General features: G+C 34.9%; 2 protein-coding genes across 4 annotated transcripts; one reads left to right on the top strand and one right to left on the bottom strand.

The window, feature by feature from the left end:
- The first annotated feature begins 12,983 nt into the window (after positions 1 to 12,983).
- Positions 12,984 to 17,352, top strand: LOC141648222 (protein NLP2-like). 2 transcript variants are annotated; one of them, XM_074456732.1, is made up of 5 exons: positions 12,984 to 13,181; positions 13,542 to 14,591; positions 14,742 to 14,789; positions 15,015 to 15,987; positions 16,362 to 17,352. In XM_074456732.1, the coding sequence occupies exons 2-5, from the start codon at positions 13,674 to 13,676 to the stop codon at positions 17,201 to 17,203; spliced, it is 2,781 nt and encodes a 926-aa protein (XP_074312833.1). In that variant the 5' UTR covers positions 12,984 to 13,181; positions 13,542 to 13,673; the 3' UTR covers positions 17,204 to 17,352. The 2 variants fall into 2 exon arrangements, with proteins under 2 accessions (XP_074312833.1, XP_074312834.1); XM_074456733.1 differs by having other exon boundaries at positions 12,984 to 14,591.
- On the bottom strand, positions 15,277 to 21,747 carry LOC141648223 (pentatricopeptide repeat-containing protein At2g17140). Of its 2 annotated transcripts, XM_074456735.1 has the most exons (5): positions 19,167 to 21,747; positions 17,921 to 18,411; positions 17,693 to 17,780; positions 15,451 to 15,575; positions 15,277 to 15,374 (listed from the first exon to the last, which is right to left on the bottom strand). In XM_074456735.1, exons 1-2 carry the CDS (start codon positions 21,656 to 21,658, stop codon positions 18,285 to 18,287), a joined length of 2,619 nt encoding a protein of 872 aa, XP_074312836.1. In that variant the 5' UTR covers positions 21,659 to 21,747; the 3' UTR covers positions 15,277 to 15,374; positions 15,451 to 15,575; positions 17,693 to 17,780; positions 17,921 to 18,284. The 2 variants fall into 2 exon arrangements, with proteins under 2 accessions (XP_074312836.1, XP_074312835.1); XM_074456734.1 differs by lacking the exons at positions 15,277 to 15,374; positions 15,451 to 15,575 and having other exon boundaries at positions 17,547 to 17,780.
- Between the last annotated feature and the right edge of the window lie 31 nt (positions 21,748 to 21,778).

The raw sequence follows: 21,778 nt of genomic DNA, 5'->3' as shown, positions 1-21,778 counted from the left end.
CAAATCTCCTTAAAACATCGTAACTAAAGACAAATATGAATTTGCTTCTAAAACCTCAAATGAACCATTGATAAGGATCTCTTGTAAAGAGTATAGATTAAAGTTATTCATTATCAAACAGGTTTTTGATTCATGACTAACACTTCTACTTACAATGGATTATGTTTCAAATACTTAATTGAATTAAGTACCTTGAAGCGATAAATTGTTTTGGTAATTAGTTTTGTCAGAATTCGTAATTGACCAAAATAACGCAACCACTTCAATGAAAGTTTTAAGACTAAAACGAACAAATGAAGAGTAATCTTCATGAATTCAATTTTGCTTCTCAAAGCAAAGACTCATTGAAATGAGTGGGAGCATTCTCTTAAACCGTTAAGATGAGGGCGAGGTTCAAGAATTAAAGATAATAATGGAATTGATACAAGGTAATGATAAAAGTAAAGTTGTTGAGAATAGCGATACTAAACCTATCAATCCCGACTGATAAAGTTTCCATTGTCTTAAATGTTGGACACGAGAAAGGAAACTACCCCAAATTATTGAAGTATCAACAAGTTAGTTGTGGGACATCTAATGAGACCTTCTTCTTTAAATGTTTATTTGATTAAACATAAATTTTGCTAGTACTACTTCGTCAATATTAGAAACCGGTGGTGGTTTACATCGTTGTACTTGATACATAGAATGATTAGAATATGACGACTAGCATCAATAATGACGAGAGATAGAGTAATTGTGTACTCAATCTAGTTTTTGGATTTGGAGTTGTACTTAATTGTGACTATTAAGTACATAAACTCTAAATAAGAATACAAACTTGTTAAGATACAAAAGAGGTTTCACTTTTGTGACCCTTTACACCACGATTTGATATATGGCTAGCCCATTATCAAGGTGATAATATTCTAAACCAAACTAGAACGATATATCATGAAGATGATGCAAGACTCAAATTGGTAACCCAAGATTAAACCTTAAATTTTGGAATGATGAACGCAAAGAGTTATCGACTACTCTTGAAACCATTAGATTGTTAATGGTATATGCGTATCTTGTATTCAAAGCAAGATGTCTCGTGCCTTTTGGTTGAAAAGGAGATCGAGGTTGTAAACCATTGATCCAAAATAGGTTGATCATTTTCTTTTACCAACGATTTAAGTTGACGCTAATGTGTTCACTTAATAAGGTAAATAGAGAAATCTTTGAAGAATTTCAAAGAGTTCAAGGAATCACGATTTAAGTCGTGATGGGATTATCAAAGTGAAGACTTTGATATAAGCCAAGGGAAATGTGATATAGTATCACAAGTTAATCTCTCTTAGCACGCATTATGGAATAATGTGTGATTAGATAAGAAATCAAACGCTATTCGATATGGTTTGAACTTCAATCAAGTTACTTTGAGTTACTTGATCCTTTTGGGGATTTTATCATTTTTGTCTAAATTATTTTTCCACTAAATCGAATCATATGAGATATGAAATGGTAAGGGTACCATGTTTGTAAGTTTTCACAAGAAACAAATGCTCATTTTTCCCTTTCAATTATCACGAGTACGACGGGTTTTGGGCTCGTAAAGTCATCTTTCTAAAATACAAGTTTATTTCTAGAAGACAGAGTGGGAGAAATTATTCAAGAGCCACAAAGAATGTTATGTCGCAAGAAACTGGTCTTTCTTGGCTACATGAGACGTTTTGTGTAAGACGTTTCTTCGAAACCTAGGAGGTTAAATTCGTCACTTGTTAAAAAAAAAATGATGAATTCATGCTACTTTTAAGAAATTAAAGAGCTTATAACTTACAAAAGAAATTGTTTGATTCAAGTTGATTACTTCTGGAAAGTAATCAACAAATGACTTACATAAGAGTGTTTAAGTCACAACTCAATACAAGGCTTAGAGCCATGAAAATCCGAAATAAAGGCTTGATTAGTGACAAAGGGTTTTGCACTAATAAAGACAGTTTTCAAGGCTTGATTGGTTGCAAAGAGTTTCGCACCAATTGAAATGCTTAAGTCTATTTGGATCTTCTTAGGGATTGTGTTTCATTATTATGAAATACATAGCGAGTGAATCTAAAACCCACTTCTTCAATAGAAGGAATGTATTCAATACATGTCATAAGTTTTATAGATTCTTGCAATTCTAAGATAATGTGAAACTTAAGAGAGGGTCTTAAGTAGGACATGAGTTAGAATCAATATTTTGATCATGTGATAAAACATTTCTCGATAAGTCGAGAAGTTGTGTTTATACATGAAGTATTAGTGGGAGTTACGAAAATTTTAATTAGTCCGATATGTGGATGACATATTGATCATTGAGAATGATTTAAGACTTTTGGAGTAATATAATACATCTTTAATATCTAGATTTATGAAGATAAATCCACGTGATATTAGCGTCAATAAGAAGTCTTATGTTAATAAGATTCATGACTAGTTCAACCAAGTTGAACATATTTGATTGATTCCATCTGCTTCCGCTGCCAAATCAATTAAAAGGAAATGATGTATAACACTTCATATACTTTGAGTATGGTGAATTGTTTTCAAAATCGAATTCAAGTAATCTTTACCTAGTAAACCATAAAGATTACCCTTAAGTGCTTACAGAAGCATTAAGGAAGAAAAGCAAAGTGTTTATGATGCAATTTTGTGTAAGGGTGTTACACAAATAACAATTGACAATTGAGATTGCGCATGGTTTCCGACAAAACCATAATCAAAACACATTAGGATGGTTAAGATACCATTGTGGCAATGTTAATTAAGAAGTAGATTTTCTAGAATAGTTCTAGGCAATAAAGAACAATGAGAGATATTTATAACGGAAATTGAGTAAACTTGCAATCATGAGATGTGCAAGAAGGATGAGTCCCGCACACTGTGAAAACAGTGGGAGCTATTCTTAGGCTAGAGGGCCTATGTCTTGATTGGATCTCGACACGTACTCAGAAAGTTTTGTAATGCAAATGTATACATTACAAAGGAAAACGAGTATGTAGTAAGGTTGAGTAAGGTACAAGAAATTGATAAAACCTACTAACCAAAGCCTTCTCAAAGGCTTAACATGATGAGTCATGTCATTTCAATTGAATTGAAATGAACAACTACATACAAGATCAAATTAGATTATAGAATATGAAATAGTAATCAGGCATTGACTATTCATATGTGATAATCGCATTTGTCGTTCGAGTTTTTCTTTAAAAACTCATTTTATACTTTGTTACATCCAAACGGGTTGTAGTGACAATTGAACCCCGTTAAAATGAACACGGATTAACATTGTATTCGCCCATAGTCACTTGTATGAGGTGGCGTCTTGAAGTGACTAGAGTGTGATGCGATTGATGGCAAGTTCAAGTGCCATAGAGTCATGTGAGATGACTAGTCGATCACATAGGCAGACTGTTAGGAACATTTTGTCGGGCCTAATGACCGCTTATAGAGTTCTGGCAAATTTATATAGCCTGGTCGTGGCGAGAGCTGCTATAGTATTCTAATGAGTCGATTCTTTTGACTAAAGACTGTTCGCCTAAGATGGCACAGTTTCAGATTAACTTTGATTTGTGTTACTACGACCTTCGTAAATGGGGTCAAATGGGCATATTTTGGGTTATGATGGCTGTGGCTAGTCGAAGGGAATAAGTGCGATAGGAATTGTCCACCCCCTTGTCAGGGTTAAAAAAATATCTCAGGGCCACTCGAGGAGTAATGAACTGGAAATGCGTGGCCACGCTCGGAAGATATCTATGATAGATAAATCCGGTCAACCAGTTATTCTCCAGATCGAGGAAACCACTCTCGATATGATCACTTGCAAGTACGACCCGAAAGACACCTTGCATTGAGTGGGAGATAGTAATAGGACAAGATAATTGGTGACGCACACTTGTCGAGGACAAGTGGGAGATTGTTGGGAAATGTGTCCTCAACAATAGTGCGATCACATGATTTAAATATCATTATTAAATCTCATTTTAAGAATACATGTGGATGTAATATTTTACAGTCAACTGGTCCACACATATCGGTAATGATTGGGCGATTAGAGTTTGACATTACTTTGTCGTGCGACGTGGTGATCATTGATCCCCTTAGGTCATACCTATAGGGAAATACTCTTAATTGATTATTTAATTAATCGTATACCGATACGAGTTAATTAAATTGCTTAAAATTAACGGATGATTTTGTGAGTATAATTTACGTATCTTATTGTAAATATGATTAAATGAGACACGGTCTAAGTAATCGAATTGTTTTATTACTTAGATGAAATCATTGTTTATAGAAACAATTGAAACGGAATGAATAAATTATTATAAATACAGAATGTTGTAATTTATAATTTGGAAACATTTTTGGCACAAGTAATTACGAACTACTAGTCAATTTTGTAAATGACATATTTTATGAATATGTTGATTTTTAATATGTTAAAAATACATTACATTGTGACATGTCATGTAACATGTTACATGTGACAAAATTGACAAATGACAAAATAAAATGGACCATCCATTTTATTATGAAAGTGCTTAAAATTAGAGGGAGTGTTGGGTTAATATTGTGTTTTCATATTAGTGGAAAACATAATGATTAAAGACTACCTACTAGCCTTGCAAGCCTAAGCTTTTGAGAAGAGCAAAAACAAAAGGCATTGGGCATGCTACCCAAGGCCATTTTTCGGCCACCCTAAGGAAAGAAGAAGAGTTTTTCTTTTTCATTTGATTATTCATTCATAATTCTTTTACAACATTTCTAGTGTAAAAATGTCTCTCTCTCTACATATTGTGAAATCTAGAGAAATAAAATCTCACAAAAACACCACCTCTTGACCGAGATTTTCAAGAGCCAAAATACAATTTATTTTGTATCATTTTATAGCATAACTAATATTATTACTAGATCTAAATAATATTAGTTATTATGAGTATTCCTTGGGTATATGCTTTTGGGAGGGATTCTATACTTGAATCTTGTTCATCCATAAGGAAAGCTCAAGAACTAAGTAAGGTAGGTGACCTTACTAGTGCCCAAATATCCGAAAAACACATGGTGAGAAATAGATTTTTCCTTCTCTTTAATTAATGTTTGCATGCATAAGATCATTAGTTAATTTTATGACAAATTAAATTAAAACATATATGAATATGTTAAGTATATAGATCTACTTTTCTTACAATAAACTAGCACGAAAACCGTATCAAAAGTAATTAAGGGGAGACATAAATATGTATATAATTATGACTCATTAAACTCCCCCAAACCATCTCTTTGCTTGTCCTCAAGCAAAGCAATACACAATACAAAAGGCAATCATACAAATGGCGAATAAACGACTCAGAGCTAATGTTTAATGCACATACAAATCCCAAGCTATCCATATCTCAGAATAAAGTAATGACTAAAGTGTACCAATAAAACAAATTCAAAGGTACGGGAAATAGAAAACATAGCTCAAGTCTCAGTCACCATACTATAGACAAATGCCAAATACCTTTCGATCTTGCAAGACAAATTAGTCGGATTCTCGCGGATTCACTCATGCACTCATAAATATATAGGGTGAGTTATATGTGAAGATAGAAAGAAGTAGAAACACTCACTCAACTTACGAAACATGCATGCAATCTAATGTGATAGGGATTTCCCCAACTAATATGCAATCATCATATGTAGACAAAAGTACATGTATCAAGGACAATAAGGGTGGCAAATGGGTTAAAGGAATAGAAGTGGTTTGTGCCAAAGCACGTTATGGATATGTGGAGCTAAGACGGTAGTCGCAGCGCTAACCCAAACCATATCTAAATCTTAAAATAACAAATGAACCCAACTTAGAGAAATGATCTCAACTTTACAACATATGAGAGCTAACAAACTACTCTCCAATTATACATTAGACTCTAACAACCATCTTTTTGATCCTTGACAAAACCAAATGAAGCAATCTCTTTTCTTTTCTTTCCTCTTTTTTCTATTTTTTCGATTTTTCTCTCTCTATTTTTTTTTCTTTTTTTTTTCGCTTCATATTTTTCTTTTCCAACACAAGGATACAACACAATCGCTAAAAGTATTTTGCTATACCCATATGACAACAATAAGTCCCAACCCAACCATAATAGCAAAATAATTATGATAAACAAGCAACTGCGACTGTCCCGAAAAGGTAGGCAAATTCTTGGATTGTAGCTCATAGGATGTAACTTAAGATTGGCTACAAGGGTTCAAACGGGCTAACAAAAAGGCAATTGTAAGGCTTATTTGAACGGTAAGAACGCATATCCACATGTATTTAGTCAAATGAAAGCAATAGAAGTATCAAGAAATCAATGTCACACTTATGCAGTTTGATATTACACATTCCACAAGGAGAATCCACACTCAAGCCTAATTGACAATGAGACCGGTTTATTGATGTTCCTGGTCTAGGAAGCTCTATAGACCTCAGAATTTAAGTAGTTTACCAACGTAATTGTGTCAAATCTAATCAATATAAGGCATGTCAATACGGTTAAGACTTGAATTATGAGCTTTGTTTTCATGGCTAACGAGTCAAAACAATGTACATGGACAACTATATGGGATTCTAATGCAAAAACAATGCAATTTAACATCATTGTTATCTAATTCACCAAGACTCGACCTAAAACAAAGGAAAAACATGTTTTTGTATTTTATAAATTTTTTAATTTTTATGGATTTTTATATAAAAACACACAACAATAACTAAATCACACAACATAATTAAACTCCTCCCCCAAACCTAAATGTCACAGTGTCCTCAATGTGACGCCTACAGCATAGCAATCACACACACATCCAGCAACCTAAAGGACACTACTAACAAAGGCAATGGAAAAGAAATAGATAATACAATTAAAGAAGGTACAAGGGAAGAGAATACCGGGTAAGAGCTTATGATTCCCCCAAACCAGCTGCAAAAATAGGGGAAAATAATCAACCGCGCAATTCCACATCAAGTCAGCTACGAAATAAACCCAAAAATGTGGTTACTCCATCGAGCCTCGTCTTACTCGATCGAGGAACCTATTGTCGTCCCCTTCCTTTCTTTATATATCAATTACCCGCAATTGGGAACAATCAAAACATCTCAAAGCTCTTAATAGTCGATCATAAATCTGCGCATGTGCTACACAAAAGCATAAATAGCACCAAGATATAACAGGAGCATATAAAATCAATGTTAAAGACCGTCTCAGCATATCAAAATTTTTATGACAATTATAATAAAACCGCATCAATTTGTTCGTCCAACCAAAAGAATAAGGAGCATCAAAACACAAAGTAGAAGTTATACGAGGTAATTTCTCACTCACCACACTAGTAATCCTTATGAAGTTATTGTCAACAATTACCTCTTGGTCAGGAGGTCTACCACTCCTAATGACAAAATCGGTGGCAAAAGAATATATTACCTCTATCGTGCTAGGAGTATTCACCGACTCATATACCTTCGCGTTCCCTTTGTTGATAGGCTCTATCCCATATATTTCAGCCTCTAAAGCATCCAACTCAGCTTTCCAAATGAGAGATTCATCTGCACATGTCTCAAAACATATCAAAGCATCTGAAGGGTCCTTAGTAGGGGTCCCTTGTGCAGAGTATTCATCAATATCATCTTCAACATCAGAAACATCAAAATATGCATTCTGCACAGGTGTAATAAAATGAACCTCACTAGACTCAAAATTAAAATCAAATTCAATAACTGAAGGGGAAGTATCAAAAGAAAGAGTCAGCAAATCGTCACATGAGTCCCATTTAACCTTAAAATCTTCGAATCGCGCATCATCGCTCTCCTTATCCCAAGATTCATCACAAAAGGGGTAATCTAAGGGGTCTGTCAAGTCTTCCTCATGTGACTCATTGTCTGTAAAATCGTCATAGAGGGGTTCTAGATTGTCGTCAAAGAAGGGGTTATCAACTGAGCATATGGTCTCATCCTCTATGTTTCCCTCAATATCTTTTTCATTCTTTAAAATGGTTTCTATGGTCTCACCCACACCCTCATCCATGTATGGTTGAAATGAAAAATTGGGTTTAATGCATTCAATAGCAAGCCATTCAAAGAAAGAAAGGACATCTTCAATATTCTTACCACCAAAATCTCCCATACCTATGGAGTCAATATAGGCTTGGGTTTGTCTGTTCATACCTTTTATGATGGTAAGGCACATACTAAGCCGTGGAATTTTGGCCTCATAATTATGGGAATGAATCCAATCATTCCATCTATGCATGTAATCATGGAAGTTCTCATCTTCACCCTGTAGAAACTCGATGGAAAACATTAGAACGGTCTCAAGGAACTAGTACAGTGTTCCCTGAGACAAAAGACAAACTAAACAAAAACAAACAGAAAAATTGTTGCCTCCCCGGCAACGGCGCCAAATTTGATAAAGCTAAAGTCGTATCACCTTAATCAAAGTAAACCTAAACTACTACTAACAAAATAGCTAGCGGTAAGTCAGGGTCGAATCCACAGGGAGGCGGTGATTATCTAGTTTATTTATATTTAAATCTGTCTTAAAGTAACCAATTTGGGGGTTTGTTTTGTTTGTATGCTAACCAACTAATTGCAAGTAATTTAAAGGGTTTAAAACAATGATATTAAAAGTTTAGGATTTCCGGTTCACTAGGTCAATTATATGGAGTCTATTAATCAATTGCTAGATCTGTCAAGCTGTCTAAGGTCATAAGATCGGTCGACTCTATTATGCCCTTTAGATCGATTCTAACATGCGGTCGCTATAATTAGATACAATCTATTTGATTATCGCAGCCTGTATTAATTCTAACCCGGTCGGTGAAAGGATTAATTCGCTACACTAATTAACAACTCAGGCCTAAGTCAATTAACTAGAATAAGAACAACAATCAAACGACAACTTATATGATTTCCCTAGCAATTAATCAATTTTCCCTTTTTAATTAACCTAGATCCCCCTCATCCTAGATGAGGAATTTAGCTACGCATAATAGAAAGAATAACAATAATAGTAATGGAAAACATGATGAACAATAATAAAGATAAACAAGTAATTGAAATAATAATTGAAGAAAGATTAGAACAATACCGTAATTAAAGGCAATAGATCCGAACAATAATTAAACTAAACTAAGTATTTGAGAGAGTTTTCTAAGGTAGCTATCTTAAAACTACTGAAATAAAAGCATAAAAATAACCTAGAGAACGAGTTTAGGTATTTATAGTAGTCATAACCGACTTAAGGAAATTTGCGGAATATTGCGGAAACTAGTGGTTCCTCGATCGATCCAAGGTGCACTCGATCGAGGCACAATTCCCAGATACCCCAACTCTCGACATTGCAAAGTTTATTTATTAGGTTGGTTCCTCGATCGAGTCGGAGGTGACTCGATCGAGCATGAAGTTCCTCGATCGAGCCAAGGTTGACTCGATCGAGGCACCAATTTCCTGCTTCGCGCACTGAATTTCAAACGGACGCCATTTCTTCGTTACTTGTCAGAAACAAGCGATTTTTGCGGCGTTGGAAAGCTAAGAGGATAGGCTTTCACCTCCAATTATAATCACTTGAAAATATATTGTATAACTCGAGATATGGCTCTTCAAAGTAGGCACTTGTAATAAGAAGCTCTTTTCTTCGTGTTTTCTTCTTAACTTCTCTTCCTTCATTCTTATGGATTCTCGTGCCATGCTTCGTGTATCCCTTTATGCCCACTCCGTGATGCCCATTTCATTCCTTTGCTCCTCAAATGCATCATTCCTGCATTAAACATCAAAAGGCGGAAGTATCGACATTCTAACATAAAAGACATGTAAATGATATAAACTAGCACGAAAACCGTATCAAAAGTAATTAAGGGGAGGCATAAATATGTATATAATTATGACTCATCACACACTATGTTAATATTATGAGAAGACAAAGGAAGCATCACCTACAAAAATAGAATAAGAAACAAACATACATTTAACGATAATTCAATTAATCTTGTAAGAGGGTTTACATTAAGATAATATAAAATAAATCTACCACAAAGCGATATTAGTGGATAAATTACAAAAAACTGTGCATTTTACAATAAGATTATATAAATTACACAAACAAAACTCGTAGAACATACCTTATGTATAACGTAATTAACTGCACAATCCAACTTTGTAATAATAAGAAAATTGTACCATTCCCTCTGCAAAAATAAATCAAGGTGAGAAATACAAATTGACATCAATAAAAGTTATTTAAACAATACCAAATAAAACACAAATCTTATGTATGATATAACTTTATTTTTTTCACAAATGCAAATGATTAATAAAAAGTATATGCAATGGAAAGTTTCAATAACATATGAATATGCCAAAAGGTTAGAAAAAGATGGTAAAAAATAAAAGTGCTTATTTTAAAGACTTTATTTATATTAACTTAGCATCAAATAAGGAGATAAATTTTAGGAGGGAAAATGAATCATCAAAAAGGAAAAAGAAGAGCTAAAGAGAAAATGAAGAGTAAGAGATGAATAAGGGGTCATAAACGTGATAATAAGTATTCTATCTTAATTCTATGAATGAATATTATTAATTAGTCATATATTATCAAATGAAAGTTTCTTAGTGATTCTACGCTGTCGCATGTCTTATACATATGCTCAAGGTAGCTTTTTTATATTATTGTATAGAGATGACATGTAGATTATGATAGGTAATTTAGCATGCCTTTAAGTTAGATATATAGATTTTGTATTTAGATTATATAGTTATTGATTTTACATACATAAATATGGAGCAAGGAAAAATGTAATGTAAAAGGTTTGCATGAGAGTGGTTTATAAATTATCTTATGAAATTAAAATAAGACATATAGTTGATGGTTGATAGTTTGACTTACTTTTTAATTATATTTATAGATTATCAATACTATATATTAAATCCAGAAACCAAAGGACTTCAATGTAATTAAAGAAAGCTATACAAATTAATTATACTATATAGTTTTAAATTAATAGCACCGTGTGATGGACCCGATTAAGGGATCTCAATGCAAATATTATATAGTTTGGGTTAAAATTAAATTATATAGAAGTTTGGTAATTTTCCTAAACATGGTCAATTTCCTTAAAATAAAATAATTCATTAAGATGGTCAATTTCCTTAAAATAAATTAAGATGGTCAATTTCAAGGAGACTAAAAGAAAGAATATGCCTGGTAATTTTCCTAAATATTTATAGAAGACTAGAAAATGGTCAATTTCCTTAAAATAAAATAATTAATTAGTATAAATATGCACACTTATGGTATTAATTATTATCATCATAAAATTATATATTAAATCTAAAATCTATGCAATTTTATAAAACTTTATAGTTTATTAGATGTATAGAGATGTTAATTATTTAACATACAAAAATATAATAAATAAGTTATAAATAATTCAAGTTAGATTCCATAATATATAATATTGCATAATTATTTTGATTTGATTTAATGCATATATGTAATATATTTAATATAAATATATAATCCTCTTAAAATTGCATGCATGCCTTAGTAAAAGTAATTTCATCAGTAAAGAAAAAGAATTGTAGTAACATTGGATATAGTTATATGATAATAATCACTCATTTGAATAGTAAAAGTAACAATATTATCAACGAGATTAGTGAAAGTGGTAGAAACAACAACGAGAGTAGTGAAATAATCAAATATTAATGCGGCAATAGTGAAAGTAACAATAATTACGGTGGGTGTAGTGAAATTATAAATATTAATGCGGCAGTAGTGACAGTAACAATAATTACGGGTAAGTAGTAAATATTATTACTATTGTTTCATTATTAAGAGTAAAATATTAATAGCGAGAGTAGTGAATTTGTCTCAAAATTTATTTCGTTGTAATTTTAGGATATGTTATAAAAAATATATTAATAATAAATTTATGGGTTATGTAACTTTAAGTAATTTTATTTAATGAAAAAAAAAATTAATGGTAAGTAGAGGAAGCCCGGGCGAAGTCGGGCACCAATACTAGTTATTATTATTATTAAATCCACTTTGCATGAGAGTGAATTAAAAATTATCCTATGAAAATATGAAATTAAAATTATCTAAATTTAGTTTTTTACCATTAATTATGAGAGTAACTTTTAAATGTGGAATTGGTAATTTTTTTTCATGTGTATTACTATGCTAGTATTTCCATGTGGACTATATTCTGACACGTCACAATTAATTGTTGTCATATCACATTTGTCTACGTGGCGTTTAATGTCTAGCCTTTTAATAATATTTATAGATTTATATTTGAAAGTAATCATTTTAATTCTTATAAAATGGTTATTATTTATCATAAAGCAGTCACTTTTTATTTGACGGTATATATACAACGGTCGTACACTAAAACTAGTAGTCGATTTAAAATTCCGAGGCAAGAAAGATTCTTTTGAGGATATGTAAGTTGTAACCAAATGGTGGTCCTAAACCTAAATAGGAATCATTGTAGTAGACTTAACCTCAATTAGACAATTAACCACCACTTTTATTAACTTTACAGCTATTAATGTCATATATTACTCCTAATTACACTACTCCAATCATTCAAAAATACTCTATAAACTGCAAAAAAAAAAAAAAATGAACTCAGATTCCCATTTTGTGACGGACAATATCCGTCACAAGTTTGTAACGGCTTAAATAAAACTCACTTAGGTAGATAAAGATAAGCCATTTGTAATTTTCTAAGCACCCTCACTTTTGTTTTATCTACCTATGTGGATAATACTTACCCGTCAAAAGCTTGTGACGGATATAGGGAGACTTACTCGAAAAAAGAAAAAAATCTCCTAGCATGGGGACATGAATACATGATGTAAGAGTGGATCCCACACAAGTAGTGCCACAGATAACAATAAAGATACAGTCCAAACTATGACAACTATACCCCAGAATGCTGGAGATCCTCCCCTATTTAAAAACAGATCCCTTTTTATTCAAGCAACTAACATTTTAACTACACATTTTCATAACATTAACATCATAATACAATTAGAAAGCTTCTGCTCATTTTCATGGTACTTTGCTAGTTTTTTTTTCCAATTATCGTCGTCGCTGTCGTCGTCTTCATCACTGTAACATAGATATACATACAGACATACATACAGACAAGTAAGTTTGTTCTCTTTCTCTCTTCCAGTTTGTTTTGCTTAGCGCAACCGATAGTATCAATATGACAGTTCATGTTCAGCCGACTCCAAATCATTTCGGGACTAAACTGTCATCTGTGTTGGTTTAGATATGGGTCATAGCATCAACTTTATGAATCTAGGTACTTCTATTATCTGTACTTATCTTTTATTCCATTTTTAATACTTTTGTTCATGTCTTAGAGCATACTGTAATTCAGATTCATAGTTTCTGAATTTTTTTAGCTATTTACTCTTACGCCGCATTTATAAGCAAGAATTAGCAAATATTTACATTCATTTGGTGTAATTATGTGTCTGACAAAATTTACTGAAATTGCAGTTCAAAGGTAGCAGTTTAGCAGAAGTGTGCACAACTCAAACAATTCAATTCCTCAGATTTTAACCAAAAAAATAGACATTGCACGGTTTGCACCAGATAGTTGTCTGTTCAATACTCGGAAAAAACGTTGGTATGGAAGATGGGGACTTTACCACTCCTAACTCTCCCATGTTTGGGTATATGGACTATGCTTTCGTTGACCGATTTTTGGATGTAGAATGCTGGTCACCCACAAATGATGGATCAGACCTTCTGCAGCTCGACCTATCATCCTCTCAGAGTTTCAGTTTCCCTTTGAAACCCGTGCCTCATTTTGAGGAGACGTCTAGCAGTTCGGTCTCTAATCCTGGTCAAAATACCAGCATCTACCAAGATGCAAAGGAAAAATGGAGTTTTTTACCTGAAAACCCTTCTCAGATTGCATTAAAGGAAGAACAGGTTGCAGATTCACAGTCTCAGGATCGGAACGCTTTTGTCACAACATCCAAAACCCTAGATCAAACAGTCAAATTCAGCTGGGAAACTGATGAGCTCAATAGAATCTTATGGATTAAACCAAAGGTAAATTCAGGACATTCTACCACAGTCAAACAAAGGTTGATGTTGGCAATGTCTCACCTGAAGGAATTGAATATGAATAGAGATGTGCTTATTCAAATGTGGGTTCCTGTCAAGAAAGGCCCAAACAGTTTCCTGACAACAGTCGAGCAGCCCCATTTCTTTCAACCGACCAGCAGCCGTCTGCTAAATTACCGAGATGTGTCCGAGAAGTACGAGTTCTTGGCCGATGAGGACTCTAAACGGGCTCACGGGTTACCTGGGCGGGTTTTTCTTGGAAAGGTACCTGAATGGACACCTGATGTGAGGTTATTCAGGCAGGAGGAGTATCCACGGGTCAAGTTTGCACACAAATATGATGTTCGAGGTTCTATTGCTCTTCCGATATTTGAGAATGGCAGTGACAAGTGCTTGGGAGTGCTCGAGGTCATCATGACTACCGAGAAGTTCAATTATCGTCCTGAACTAGAAAGTATTTGTAAAGCTCTTGAGGTCTCTTCTTTCTTACACTGTAAAAACAATCCATTTGAATCAGAATTTCATCATCTTCTTGCAAATTGAGTCTTGAAGTAACATAGCTAAGTATGATACAATAAATTCTGCATTCTTCAGTAGCTTATACGTGAATCCACTTTTCTGCAGACCGTTGATCTTAGGAGTTCGGAAAATTCATACAATTCCCAAGAGCAGGTAAAATGATGCTAATATTTTCGACTTCAATTAGCTGGCGATATATCTCTTGAAAATCATTAATGAGAAAAGCTCATTTAACTATAAATCCTAGCACATACCTGTTAACCCAGTGGCTTGAAAAATAACTGCTTTACTTATTAGGAAACATAGGCCAGTCTTTACTCTTTAGTGATTCACCTTTTTGCATTTGAAGAAAAACCAACCAAACTTCTTTCATTTCAGGCTAGAAAAGGATCCTACGAGGCAGTAAGACCTGAGATTATCAATATTCTGAGAACTGTATGTGAGACGCATGACTTACCTCTCGCGCAAACATGGGCCTCATGTTCACAACAAGGAAATGGAGAATGTTGGCACTCTGACCAGAATGGTCCTTGTGTTTCAACAATTGATTCTGCTTGCTATATCCGTGATCAGCGAGTTCTTGATTTTCACAAGGCTTGTTCAGAGCATCACCTTTCACGAGGCCGGGGTGGCATAGTTGGCAAAGCATTTGAGACCAACCAGCCATGCGTTGCCACCGATGTCAGAGACTTTAGCAAGATTGATTACCCTCTTGCGCACCATGCCAAGATGTTTGGACTCTGTGGCGCAGTAGCAATAAGGCTTCGTAGCATCTACAATAAAAGGGATGACTATGTTCTGGAATTCTACTTACCAACAGATTTACAGGAAACAGGGTTAAGTCTCCATGGTAGGGTCTGGAAATCGATTTCAACGGTGATACAGCAAACTTGCCGGAGTTTGCAATTTATCACAGCCAAAGATTATGAGCCACCGTTCCTAGTATTGGATGACCAGACAGAAGACAATGAGAAAAAGCTGCAGGTTTCAGCTGCTAAAAAAAATCAGCAAGAGACTTTATCACTATTTTCACACATTACAGGCCCTCATGAAATGGGTAAAAAGATAAACTCATTATTCGAGGAGGAGCCTAGCAAAGAATTTAAATTGTCAACTAACTGGAGTAACACTGAGCAAGCTATACAACTAGAGAGGGTGTTTTTAGACCGTGGAAACATTCAGCAAGATTCTATGGCTGAAGGTATATCTGGTGTATCATCTGGAGGCCGAACTCCTCTTGGTTTCAGAAATGCTGGAAAGCGGAGAACTGATGTTCAGAAAACGATCAGTCTAGAAGTACTAAGGAAATACTTCGCCGGAAGCCTAAAAGATGCTGCCAAAGACATTGGAGGTAAAGCTAATATTGGACACCAATATGACTCGAGTATATACTTGTATTCGACTGTCTTGCACCTTCCTACAGTATACCTGTCCTCTGTTAGTTCGGAAAAAGAGAACCAGAAATGCAAGTCCTTTGGTCTCACTTCCCTACCATCAGACCTTTCTGTGTCGCACTAATATAACTAACCAGCTATGCTACTTAAACTCGGGTATATAGGGTGTCAAATACAAGTACATAAAGCATTTGACTCGCCATGTCTTAAATCGAAAGACGCGAAGACTGTCATAAAATGAGGGTACAGGATACGAGACATTCTCTAGGCCGAAATATAATTCAGAGTATCAAATAGCCCCCCATTCACGTTTTATTTTCCTTGTTTGCAGTTTGCCCTACTACTCTGAAAAGGATATGTAGGCAGCATGGAATAGCCAGATGGCCTTCAAGGAAAATCAAGAAGGTGGGACATTCTCTAAAGAAGCTTCAACTAGTAATAAACTCAGTCCAAGGAGCTGAAGGCTCTATCCAACTATCTTCCTTTTATACAAATTTCCCGGAGTTGAATAGTCCGAACACACCACTACAAGGGGATCAAATTCCCACCATAGGCTTGAATGATCAATCAAAGCAACACCCACCTGCTCAAGCTGAAGGCAGCATTTTCAGTTCTGGAGCCACATCCTCCAACTCCGCTTCCACTTCTTCCAGCCAAACTTCTATTTCTGGACATTGCTCCCCAGGTGGAGCAAAGATAGCTACCACGATAACAGAAGACCTTCCAGGGCCTCTCAAAAGAGAGAGAAGTGAAGCAGAATTACATATTTCTTCAAAGAAAAATCATAGTCATGTTCGCATAAGATCTGAGGGCAATAAATCTCATGATGAGAATCGTCCTTCTGAATCCCTACCTGGTTTGAAGATGGCTAAAAGTAGACCTTCAAGAAATACAGGTGTTTTCAAAGCCAAAGCTACATTCGGAGAGGAAAAGGTCCGCTTCACCATCTTGCCAAACATGGGTTTCAAAGACTTGCAGCTAGAAATGGCCAAAAGATTTGGTTTGGCGGACTGGACCAAGATTGGTATCAAGTATTTCGATGATGATGGGGAATGGGTTCTGTTAACCTGTGATGCTGATGTAGATGAATGTATAGATGTATATAAATCATCCGAAAGCCACACCATCAAGCTCTCCCTGTCTCATTTTACAAGCTCCAGCAGTCCAATATGAAGTACTGGGTTTTCCTAACTACAAATTACCATACTTTGAAGGCAATGGAACTTTGTTGTACAGCAGTTTATGCAGTTTTTGTTCTTGTGTTTTGCTAGTTGTTAAAATTAATTGTAGCAGAAGGAAACACTTAAAGTTCTTGTAGGTAATAGGCACGGCTGTTGACTATAGTGAACTTCCTCACCAATAACAATCTAATAAAAACCTTGTACTCTATACTCAAATATTTTGGTTATTGTTTTGCAATGAACACTGAAAGAACGGGATTACAGTTTTTAACTATTAAGGTAAAGATGTTAGATGTTATGACGACGGATGTAATAGTAATCATCACAAATCTTCATCTAAACAACTTTCTTCATATCTATGAGTTATGAGATATGTTTCAAATGGTGTTTTGGGGTAACCATGACATATGGCTTAACATAAGGCTCCTGTTTGAAAACTTTAAACTACAAGTAATACAAAAATCACAGGAGGATAATTAACCTGCTTTCTCCCTTTGTTTCCCACTTTAAATCGTAACAGTACTTGCAGAGTTACAGCAGCAACATTGCAGGCCAATGGAACCTGAGATCTGAGGTAAGAACACCAAAATTAGCTCTAAATAGAAAGTGAAGCATGAGAAATACACTGAAAACAGAAAAAAGAAGCAAAATCATATAGCTAAGAAGGTGGAAGAAGAAATCATATACATCTTAGACCAGAGAACCCTACCATAGCCTCCGTTAAGATTTGTTATTGTCATGTCATCATCATGCAGAAGGATGCTCGAAGGAATGGAGTGACGCAGACTTCGCACCACAGAATACAGATAATGAGATCGGCAGATGACTGTCTCACATATCTCTGCTTAAACATACACTTCATAACTTAAGCAGCTTCCAATTTGAGTACATGGATGTTCAAATACTGAAAATCCTTTAAAACCCTCGCCACCCCACTGCTATTTTTCTTCTATAAAATATGGAGTGAGACACAAACTTTTTCAAACCCTCAAAATATGCTAGCGAATGTAGCTATCTTCAAGACAATAACCTGTGCTTCAAATTAACACACACTAGTGAAGTAAAACAGAGTATCAACCTGTAACCTCCCAGTAGTCACTTTTGTTTCTTCTTGAGGGTGCAAGATCTAATATGCTTCCTTGACCCCAACCCTTTTGTACTCGCTTGAGAGTTTTTAATGTTATTGCACTGCCGTCATCTCTGTTACCAAAAAAAATTCAAAAACAAACAGAATATAAGCAGTTAGCCGAGCCATCATAGCATCAAACTCGTGAAAGTTATAGCATTAATCCCCTCCAATGTTAATAGTTTCATAAATCTTGATGACTAGTGATTATAGAAACTAGTGTAGATCCCGCGCAAATGCGCGGTAAATATAGGCATTTTAATTTTTACTGTATTACTTATAAATTTTAGATTTATATCTCATGAATTTTTATAAAAAATAATAATATTAAAATTAATCAAGAGAATTAAGTAATTCCATGAAGTGTGTTTTTTATGAAAATATTTTAACTACCTCAAATTATTTTAATAAATTCTTTTTTCGTCACGAAGTTAATAATAAGAGATACAGTTTATATGTATTGATTATAGTTTTATACCAATTTTGTTTTATTTTGTTAAAATATTATATTTTTAAGTTTAATGATGAAAAGATTATTTTAAATGGAAAAGTTTAATAAGTGAAAATCTAATTTGTTTCCATATATAAGCTTGAACACTTTGGAGGGAAAATTTTAGAGAAGTTTTATTCTCTTAGTATATAGGAGGATTCCACACACTGATAGTTTCATCAAAAGACTGTTAATGCTGAGGACAAGTAAATAGACAGGGTCTCAGGGAGTATTTTAACAACATCAATCCACAAATGAAGTATTTTGATATAGTAATTCAGACATGTAGGCAAGCAGACAAGAATGAAAGTCGTGCCATAAAAAGAGGTGATTTCATACCTGTGTATTATATTTTTCCATTCACTTGCGCCTTCTTTCTTCAGCTTTACATGACTACCGCCAGCAATATCATCACAAACTTTGTTTGTGAAACATCCCTCTGGTGACATTATCAACATCCTCTCGGCAAATTTATCTGCTTCGTGTTTCTTTCCAGTGTCACGTAAGGTGTCAATCACCGGCATGAATGCTGCAGGGTCAAAACTATATCTTCTATTGATTAACTTGAGGAGAATCTTAATAGCATCATCCAACTTTTCATTCTTGCAAAAGCTGCCAATCAGCTCCTTATAATTAAATTTTTCGATACAAAGACGCTGGTCTAGTGCAACTTCAAACAATTCACTGGCTTCAACAATTTCCCCTCCAAGAAATAACTCATTAAAAAAGACACTGTAAAGTCCTTCCTTGTGGCCACATGCACTAATAGCAATCTCAAAGACTTCTTGTGCAGGTCTATATTCACCTTCTCCACAGAAGGCTTTAATTAGCAGGCTGAAAGAGTAAATATTAGGAGCTACACCTTTCTGAAACATCTCATTTAATAGAGACATAGCATCATTTGTTTGGCCAATATCACAAAGACAACCCATTATAGTATTGTAGGTGCTTATGGTAGGAGTGACACCACGTTCTCTCATCTCATTTAGAAGCCCATACATTTCAAAAATTTGCTTTTTAGTCGCCAAACCCATGATTAAGCAATTGTAAGTTTGGAGCGTCTTGTCAATCCCCCTTTTCTCCATGTCTTTAAGAACTCGAAATGCAGATGATACCTTCCCAGTTTTACAGTAACTATATATAAAAATATTATAGATTATTGAATCAGGGTATATATTTTTCCCCACCATCTCAACCAGCTTCTTTTTAGCATCTTCAAGCCTGCCAGCCTCACATAACTCTTTTATTATGGTTGAATATGTTATCAAATCAGGAACACAGTTTTTGACATCGCCCTTGATATCTACTAGGCCAGTGTACATATTTCCTAAATCACCAAGAGCTGCCTTTCCATAAGTCCACATTCCATCAACAATATCAATAGCTTTATCCAGCTTTCCACTTTTGCAGAGACCACGAATAACGATGTTGCACGTTACAGTATCCAAGTCATAACCTTTCTCATTCATCTTTTGCAGCAAGATCTCTGCTTCTGGTATTTTTCCCTCATGCCATAAACTATGAAGCAAGATATTGCAAGTATAGATATTAGGAAAACAATCCATCCCCATCATCTCATTCAGAGTATTGTTAGCTTTGTCTACCATACCTCTACTGCAATATCCTTGAAGCAAAGAGCTATATGTTATGGTGTCAGGTTGTACACCATTACTTTTCATTAAACTAATTAACATTTTCGCATCAGAAAGCATACCACTCTTGCAAAATCCATCAACCAAAATGTTAAAAGAGTATATATCTGGTTCTAAATCCTTTTCTATCAACTCTCTGATAACTAGTTGTCCTTCGAAAAGCTTCCCTTTCCTCACCAGTCCCATCAACCATATATTATATGTCTCCAAGGTCATCAACACATCATTTTTCTTCATGGTGTCAATCAAAGTCTTAGCTTCCTCAAGCATCCCTACCTTACAAAACCCGTCAAGCATTACATTAAACGTAACAATATTCGGTCTAGGCAATCCTAATGCATTATCTATCTGCATATCCCTGAAAATCCTCGAGGCCTCTAGCATCTTCCCCGCCTTACATAAAACCGCAATCCTAGCATTAAAAGTGATAACATTAGGACTTAAACCATCCTCCTTCATCTTCTCCACCAATCTCTCAGCCTCATCATCCTTTCCCTCCTTACAAAAGCTCGAAATCAACGTATTATACACAACCTTATTCGGAATCAACCCAAACCTCCTCATTTCCTCCAAAATTTCCAAACCCTCTACCCCACGCCCCGCCCTACAATACCCACGAACCAAAATCCCAAAACTGAACTCATTCGGCTTACAACCTCTCTCAGACATTTTATCAAACACCTTCCGTGCATCCTCCAAATGACCCGAATCACACAAACTCCTAATCAAAAGATTAAAAGTGTAAACTTCCGGAGACACCCCAGCAACAATCATATCTTTATACAACAAACCAACCCACTCAACCTTACTCTCCCTTATTGACGACTCGAGAAGCACATTGTACAAATAAACAGGAGGTGGGGTCTCAGGGAATTGTTTCCTTGTCGATTGGAACTGCGAAACCGCCTCATCGACGAGGCGGGATTTCGCAATGATCACGATAAGGGAAAAGAGGGAATTGGGAGATGATTGTTGGGTTTTAAGGTGGGTGTGAAGAGTAGTTAATTGAGTGTGCATTTTGGCGCGAATTAAGATGTTGGCAATGATTGGCAAGCAAGAATGTAGTGAAAACGATGAAGAATTCGGGTTTAAAACGATGCGTTTGAAGATCTGCCATGCCAATTCTGGGTTTTTGGAGTTCTTGAGAAGTGCTTTGTTTAGTGCTTTTGATTGATTCATAATGTCAAGTTTTGAATGGTGTTCGTTATGTTTTCCGTTGGGAGTTTTTCATATGATGGGAACGGCGGGAAACGCTAATTCTAGTAAGAGACGGTTTTACGGGTGAGATCTGAGAAAAAC

This window comes from Silene latifolia, chromosome 3 (assembly GCF_048544455.1).
Source record: "Silene latifolia isolate original U9 population chromosome 3, ASM4854445v1, whole genome shotgun sequence".
Lineage (NCBI taxonomy): Eukaryota > Viridiplantae > Streptophyta > Magnoliopsida > Caryophyllales > Caryophyllaceae > Silene > Silene latifolia.
The sequence above is the reverse complement of the archived record's forward strand: the minus strand, read 5'-3'. Positions and strand labels throughout refer to the sequence as shown.